Genomic DNA, 8,710 nt, shown 5'->3' with positions numbered 1-8,710 from the left:
TTATGATCGGGGGAGGAATTAACCGTATATAAGGTTGTTAGCTAGAAAAGGAAGTCGAAGTAGTATGCTAAAATGGAGGCATGTTAAGATATTGGGGTTTCAGGGAATATACTGTGAAAGTGACCATACTATCTTTGCAATTTTGTCACCATATTAGACAACTGTTGAAATTAATTCATTTTTCATCCGCTTCCCTGACTGCTTCGTGCATGTTAAGCATTACTGTACCATTTCTCAATGCATCTGCGAAGAAGTTAGATATTCCATTCTATTCCCTGAGCTCTTGGAGGGATGCACTGCTCGGTGACCTAGATTTTTAAGGATGAGGTATAAGGAATGAGGGAGAGAGGGAACTCATACAGGGGTTATTTCATTGCCAAGGTAAATGGACTTTGAAATGTACATAGAGTTGTAAATTAAAATCAATAATTGAACACACAATATATTTATTTTACAAATAGTCATGGTCGGCCAAATGTCCTGGCACAATATCAGGTCTCGACATACGTCGGGCTATATTGTCTCTTAAGTTGAAACCATTTTCATGGTGCCCCACCATTCCCACCACATTCTCTTCTTCCCCAACAAGTCCATCTCCCACCAAAATGTCGCCATTTGTCAGACATGTATTATGCATGATGCAGCAGGCCCCGATTACGTTCGCCACTCGGGTGTGACGCAACGTCACCCGCTGCATAAATATGCACCTCCACCTGGTCTTTAGCATGCCGAAGCTCCTTTCTATTATGTTCCTGCCCCTTCGGTGGTGCGCATTGAAACGAGCCTGAATAGGCCCTGCCACTGGCTCGCGGTATGGCGTTATCACGGCTATGGGGTCGGCAATGCAGGGGTAGCCGCTGTCCCCCAATATAGCATATCCTTGAGGGGGATACAACGCATTGACGTACAGGGGGCTTGCCCTGAATACCCTCGAATCGTGCACCGACCCAGGGTAACCGGCGAAAACATCCACAAATTTGCCCGTATGGTCACACACTGCCTGCAATTGAACCGAGTACCTCAGCTTCCGACTAAAATAATCGGCCCGGTGAGGGCCGGATGGTATCACCTCCACATGACAGCCGTCAATGGCACCCACAACACAACGAAGCTCATCATTCCTTGCCATCCTGGCAAACCCTGCCCCAATCGCCTCCAGCTCGCCATTACTGGGGATACAGATTACCCTTCCAGACAGCGCGAGCACCTGACGTATCATCTGGTGCACCATTCGAGGAACGGATGATCGAGGCATCCCGAAATTCGAACTGACTATTCGAAAAGATGCCCCGCTTGCCAGCCAAAACAGGAACACTGCCAGCCGCAGCTTCTGCTCCCATCCACTCCTCCTTTTCATGGAGACCATCCTCAGGAGGTCATGAAATGCCTCCTCGGAGACGCGGATATGCTTCCGCATATCCCACTGACCCCCCAGCAGAACCCGGATCACTTGCTGCTCCCGGTTTAGAAGGCAATATTGCATCGGTTCCTGGCAAGAAATTTCATAATTTAGTCTTTCCATGTATAGAAGATTGAAATGAGATAAATGCATGAAGTGATAACAAGTGTTTTAATGAATCTTCCAACTGAAATACCAACGAATTCCTCATCAGCAAACAGTTCCCTTACGGCCAACAGCACCCGCTGCAGGAGAAGTAGCAGCCTCTGCTCCTGCTGCAGCCACTCTTGCAGTGCCAGAAAAAGCACTTCCTCATCCATTACTAAAACGCGACCCGTTAATTCCCCGCGATAAGTGAAATGAAAAGTCTGTACCTAAATATGTAACGAATCAAGCCTTATGGTCAATAATTTAAGTAGATGCTAGTTAAAATTAGGGAAATACAATAAATTCTAAAAACTTATCAATGCTAAAAACTTATCAATGTACGTGAAATATAACAATATTAATTTAATCGACTAAATCTAAATGGTTAGGCCTAAAACGAATTTATAATAAACTTTAAGTGGCTAAACCTCAGAATACACCCTGACCTTAAAAATACGCAATAGAAACTAACTTGCTAAAATAAATGGGAAATTGAACCTAATTGAACAGTGAACCTAATTTATGAATCGATTGCAATACTAAATTACGAATGGAATATATGCTAAACTTAAGATACAAAATATGCTACACTTGTACTACCTCCTAATGTTACAAGAACAACAGAAACTTACTTGCTAAAATAATTGGGAAATATAACCTAATTTATAAATCGATTGCAATACTAAATTGAAAGGAATATATGCTAAACTACAAAATATGCTACACTTGTACTACCTCCTAATGTTACAAGAACAAAATTACACTAACGCAACGAATTAAAAAAAATACCCTCTACTACAATATCTAACCTAAAATGTTGCCTAATATACTAATGGAATGAGAAAATGCTTTTCTCCAACACCCAATAACTCAAATTAACTTTGCGAAGTGACACGATTGCACGTAAACGTTGACAATGTGGAATGCGGTGGAATGTGATGGGTTTTGTTCATTATTTGTTCAAATCATTCCGATTATCTCTTGTTTTGCATTGGCCTAGTGCCCAGTAGATGGCAGCACCTGCGTAAGGATGTCCCAAATCATGCTCCCTTGTGGTTGGCTGCCCAGAATCTGGCTGGCTAAATACATGATGCCTAATGGCTAACGAGTTGGGACACGGCTTTACCCTCCGTTCCCTTGCGCCCTCGCCGATTGGATCCACCCTTGCTGTCGTCACATTCGTAAGTTGACGATCGAAAAGTGCACGGAGGGTGAATAATTGCGAATTGGAAAACGGCCATAGTTTTGAAAGACTTCAGGTCGACCAGCCTGCCATCAGGGTGTTGAATCCTGATGGCCCTCCCTGGAGCCCATTCTTCTATTGAGGTGGAGGAGGACTGAGGGAGATCAGATGGAGGTATGGGAAGAGAGTGGGTGGCAGATGGTTGAGGGGTAGGAGTTCTTAAGGCAGAGGCAACAGCTGGTTGAGGTTCTGGTGAGGAGGGGAGGGTTCAACGGTGTGGGAGATTGGACATTTTTCTTCTTAATAACACTTCCACGGAGGATGTCAACTGTTGCATTTGGGAGAGGATCCTCTCCTCCCTATCCTCCATCCGCCTCATCCTCTCCCTGTCCTCCTGTCCCCGCTCTATCAGTCGGTAGAGGTCGTCCTCGGATGTCGAGGAACTTCTCCTCTTCCTCCTTGCATTAGGAGTGACCAGAACAGGCGATGACCCACTCCCACTGGTCCCTGCACCTCCATTCATGTCTGGCCTGTAGTGAATGAAGTCATATGAAAGAATTTATAAGCAGTTCATGAACCCGAAGAAGTCCCTGGGGTGTGTGATGTGGTACATAAAATATTGACGGAGTAAACCCTTGAATGACAAAATAATGACTTCAAGTTTCTAATACAATTGCATACGCTACTATTATGTGCACACAACACTTAACTATAGGTAGGTAAATATTGTAAATGTATTAGGTTATTTTCATGAAATTTACATGAAAAAAAACTTCAAAGAATACTTTGAAATCATAACATAGACACTGCACATGAAGAATTGAGGATAGTAATATGAAATTATTTGTTTGACAAATATAAAGGACTGCTGGGTATTCCAAACACTAATGCTTAGGGGTATTTTAGATATAAAAACAAGAGTTAATATGAATAATCACTCTTGAGATCACATTTACTATGACACAGAGCAGAGTTGTGATGGAAGAGCGAAGTAAAAGCTAAATATGGTTTTAACGAGTAAAGACCAACCTGTACCTAAAATACTGCACTACTGATGGGATGGAAGTTAATTGATAAAAAGCTATCAACACAAGGTCCAGAATACAATCTTATAAAAGAAAAATTAAGCAAACATATCTGAAGTTGTTGACTCAAATGAATTCAAAAGTCACCCCTGTCTTTTGTACCATGATGATTTTAGCAACTTTTTGAAATGAAAATATTTTCGCAGTAAAGGTGCTGTTTTCAAAAAATAAAATAAACATTCCCATAGGCGAACTGCAAACGTTTCTTTCATCATTACGCTATGGATTGTTGCGTTGCGTTGAAAGAACGAGGCAAACGTCGAGTGGAACACACACGTCTTTATTTCTCGGACGACAGACAAGAACAGAGATCAAGGCTTGAAGTGCACAGCAGTACACGAGAGAATGATAGATGACAACAGAGGAACGAAATGCCACTGGAGTGTAAACTCAACATAATAAATACCATGTGCATTGCATCATTTTTTAGAGAAGTTGTTATCTGATAATGGCAAAGGCAATATGTCGGGCACAAACCTCAGTTCAAATCTCCATCCAATTGAGGAAGTGCGAGAATTTTTGACACACGACATAAAAAGGGGAAGAAAAGGACCTCGGTGACAATCTTAATAATAACATCTACATCTACATAATACCCTACGAGCCACCTCTAGGGTGTTTGGCAGGGGGTGATCAATCACCAGCATGCAGCATGCATTTGAACTCCCACATGCACACCACACCATCCAAAAAACGTCCCGTATAATAACAAACTATACTACTGTATGTTGTTAGAAATAGATAATAATTGAATTATGAAGCATGCATTAAGTTTTACATAGGTTATTAGGCTACACTACAAGTCATGCAATCTATTTACGAGTTCTATTTCTGCCGTTATAATCTCTTATTTATCGTTGAAAAAATGACATTCGGAATCTGTCTGTTCTGCAATCTATCTCTCTTATTTTATTTATATGATCTGATCTTCCGTAGTACGTTGGCGTCCGTAAGATATGGTTAACGTCGTCAGAAAAGATACTGCTCTTGAATTTATCTAAAAGGTTTAGTCTATTTTTCAATCCACGGTCCAACAGAGATTCCCATCCGAGTTTATCTAAGAGGTCAGTTACACTAACAATTCTATCGTAACGACCTTTCACATGCCTGGCAGCTCTTCTTTGACAATAACAGTACAATCAAAAGATGGATCAAGTAGGGCACCACTGTTAATGTAAGCTAACACAACGTCACTTCAGAAAGAAATCAACAATTTTAGCGAGAACATGAAGATACTCACAGATGCGCAAGGGAGTCCAGCTGTGCCACGGGAGTGGCAGAGGGCTTCTCCCCGTACAAGAGGTGTAGCGGCTGCCAGAAAACCCAATCGGGAGGTGAATCGCCGGATCGCAATCCTCTCTCCACCTCCACATATCTTCACTTCAAGTTAAGGATTTTGTCCTTCACCTGGCACCCACTGAGGGGGAACCCTCTCCTCGTCATCTCCTGTCCTAGGCCACTCCATATGCTCGTATGACCCTTTAGGGTGCTCTTGAATCTGTAAGTCTCCAGATCAACAGGGCCCGTCGAGGGGTCACCAGGGAACCAATTAATACGCCCACACAAGGTTCACAACTCTCGCTTCATTAACCATTCAAGTACACTCTCCGCACCAGACTACTCTACTCGCTCCGAGCGCGCTACACTGCCGCTCGTCGTCACCACGTGACTCCTCCTGGCCATCCCCTATTCGTTGCTTCCCAGTCACCTCATGCATAGGCGACCAGGAGACAATGTTGCGTTCCACTGCTACTATGTATGCGTTCGCAACTCCTCGGTGGCTAGGTAGAAGGGGGGGAGCCGATACAGCGGCATTGACAATGAAGGAAAGGGGCAGGTGGTATGTGGAGTGGGAGGAAAGGTGCCGAGTCATCGGGCGTACTTACAAATCTAAAGGAAGTGAAGAAGTAAGCACTCATTAAACAGAATGCTTATAACCCGTCCTAATTGTGCGCCCACCACTTAATTGTAAAATAAATAATGTATTTACACAGTCATAACCTTACCTGGGTATGGCCTTCTGTGAGGGACAGCTGAGAGAAATGTATTTAAGATCAAGATTAAGATAGGGTAATCTATTAGACTCGCAACAGTGATTGAACATAGAGAAAGTAAATGTTACAATAAGCGGAGGAAGGCTCTACATTTCTGAGGTAACCCATGGATTACCTTCAAAATGGGCAGGTCACGGCACGAAGACTATTCAGTATTTCCATGCAACGGCAAGCTAGCATTGTCGATTTCTTTGAGCTGAAAGTAGTCACGTACAACAAAACATTTTTATTGGCTACTGCCTCAAAACAGTATTCCCCTTAATAAAAGCACAGCATGAAGACAATTTCCGTCAATAATTAGCCCACAAGCTGTTGCTACCGAGAGGGTCACTTTAAAAAAAAGTCTACAACTGAAAGCACGATATTACTTCACAATGACACACCAAGCGGTTCGTATCTGACCATTACGAATAAATTAATACAATGAAAATATTAATTTCAGCAGTTTCGCAAACTTCACATCATTTTAGCAACACATTGAAAGAGGTTATGTAATGTTTTCGTAAAAATACAAAGCGAGCTAGTGGCTAACGATACACGGACTAAAATATATCGCATAACATACTCTAACTCTAAAATTTATTAATATTCAATAATATTAATACTTGATACTGGGTAGCATTTAAAAAATTTCAGCTACTGGAAGCATAATATTCATTTCACAATTATCACACCACGTGGTTGGCATCTGGGCATCACAAATACTTTAACACTAGAATGCCGAAGGGTGTCATTTTGGCACCTTACATGAACATATTTTTCATAGCTTGCCTTTAAAGATTGTAGTAGAACGAAATATTTCGTGACTTTTAATGATTCTTGAGGCTCAATAAGACGACAGTGAGTGTGACACCCCCCTATCTTTTTTCCGGCCTAAAAAAATCAAATTTACCTTGGATGTCGGACGGTGTCATTTTGACACCCAGTATATTTTATCATTTCTTCGTTCGGTTTTAGGTGCTTCGCGGGATGCAGTTTGATTATTACTAGCCGAATCAGTATTTTAGCACAGTACACCTTCGTGATTGTTTTATGTTTTACATACTTTCAGTAAATAGGTATCAGCTGTTCATCATTTTTTCGAAAATTTATTAGCTCATGAGATAAGTATATTCCGCTCTATTTGCGAATGATTTTCCTTGAAACCAGCCAAATTTTACCGCGACGACACTTATTTTTTATACACTACACACGACGGCGTACAAAAAATATAAGCGTAAAAAGACTGGCGGCTAAGAAAAAAATAATCCTCAACATATCACAGAACATGGGTGTCAGAATAGACACCCGACCGGCGTTCTAGAGGTATTCTCATTTCCCGGCATTCTAGTGTTAATGCAATGAAAATATTAATTTCTGTGGTTTCGCAAACTTCACATTATTTCTAGCAATACATTGAAAAGAGGTTACGTAAGATTTTCGTAAAATTACAAAGCGAGCTAATGGCTAACTATGCACGGACTAAAATACATCTTATATCTTGCATCAAGTTTACAATTGATTAGTATTTTATGATAAATACTTAATACAGGGTCACATTTAAAATTTTCAGCAAGTAGAAGCTTGATATTCATCTCACAATCATCACACCACGTGGTTGGCATCCGGCCATCACGAACAAATTAATACAATAAAAATATTAAATGTAGCAGTTCCGCAAACTTCACGTCATTTTTAGCAATGCATTGAAAGAGTTTATGTAATATTAACGCAAAAATACATAACGAGCTAGTGGTACTGTACACGGACTGAAAAATATCGCATACCTTAGGTCAAGTTTAAAATGTATTAACATTCAATAAATACTATGTGATTTGAAGAGCACTTGCCTCCTTTGAATTATGTCAGAGGAGTATATTTCAATTAATATTCCAGTCTCTTCCTCCGAAAATGTTTTCCTCTCTTTTGCTTCTCCCGCCATCGTCCTTCTCTCTTCCTTTTTTTCTAACCAGCTTCTGACCAACTTGCGTTCACACACGCCATTACTACCGCCAACCATGGTCGGAAAACGGTGGTCAGAATCCCAACCACGGTTAACGGTAACTTGCGTTGACACCTTGTTTTGTAACCATGGTCGGGGCAAACCGGCGTAAAAAGAACGTAGTGTGCACGGGGCATCAGGCAGACGGCACTCGGACGTGTCCGAAGAAAGACTCAAACAAGAAAAAGAGAAACGCCCGCGCCGGGCGCTTTTAACGGACCCACATGAGAGCTCCAAAAACTGTAAAAGGGAAATAAAACCTAGAGTTTTAAGTGTAATTCCATCAGTGGAATAAAAAAAATACGTTCCGTAAATTTTTTCCCCTAAGAAAACCAAAGATGAAGATTCTGTCATTTAATACAGCCGGGCTATATAACCCGGAAAAAATAAAAATTGTTTGGGGAGTGATTTAAGAACAAAGGGTTGATGTAGTGTTTCTACAAGAAGTACACAAAGACGCAAATTGGTTTAATTCTAATTTTAATAATTATGACAGTTTTGATGATACTAACCTAGGTATAATGATTTGTGTGAAAAAAGGAGTAATAACTAACAACTGTCGGAAACGTGTCTACCAGAATACTTACTTTACAAGGGGAGGGTATAAAATATGTTAAATGTGTACGACCCTTCAGGGGCTTTAGGTAAAAAGGCCAGAGACACTATTTTATAACGACATTATTCCTTACGTAAATTGTTTCCACGTAAAGGCAGTAATGGGGGAGACTTTAATGCTATCTATGGGAAACAAGACAGTAGTGCAAACGAGATTAGTATAAATTATCAAGTTTCAAAATCATTCCATCTTTTAATAAATAGCATAAAAGGTGCGGATGGCTTCACTTATGAATTCTACTTAGC

The 8,710-nt window shown here is 40.9% G+C and overlaps 1 protein-coding gene across 1 annotated transcript; it reads right to left on the bottom strand.

The window, feature by feature from the left end:
- Positions 1 to 451: 451 nt before the first annotated feature.
- Positions 452 to 1,719, bottom strand: LOC124172139 (protein ALP1-like). Its single transcript, XM_046551546.1, has 2 exons — positions 1,600 to 1,719; positions 452 to 1,489 (listed from the first exon to the last, which is right to left on the bottom strand). Exons 1-2 carry the CDS (start codon positions 1,717 to 1,719, stop codon positions 452 to 454), a joined length of 1,158 nt encoding a protein of 385 aa, XP_046407502.1.
- Positions 1,720 to 8,710: the final 6,991 nt, after the last annotated feature.

The sequence above is a fragment of the Ischnura elegans genome (genome assembly GCF_921293095.1).
Source record: "Ischnura elegans chromosome 13 unlocalized genomic scaffold, ioIscEleg1.1 SUPER_13_unloc_1, whole genome shotgun sequence".
Lineage (NCBI taxonomy): Eukaryota > Metazoa > Arthropoda > Insecta > Odonata > Coenagrionidae > Ischnura > Ischnura elegans.
This window is presented reverse-complemented; position numbering and strand designations above follow the sequence as displayed.

Excerpts from the sequence above, each read along its gene's own strand:
- LOC124172139 (XM_046551546.1), bottom strand. The coding sequence starts at position 1,719 with ATGGATGAGGAAGTGCTTTTTCTGGCACTGCAAGAGTGGCTGCAGCAG. Across the intron at positions 1,490-1,599 it reads TGTTTGCTGATGAGGAATTC|GAACCGATGCAATATTGCCT; the intron begins GTTGGTATTTCA and ends ATTTCTTGCCAG.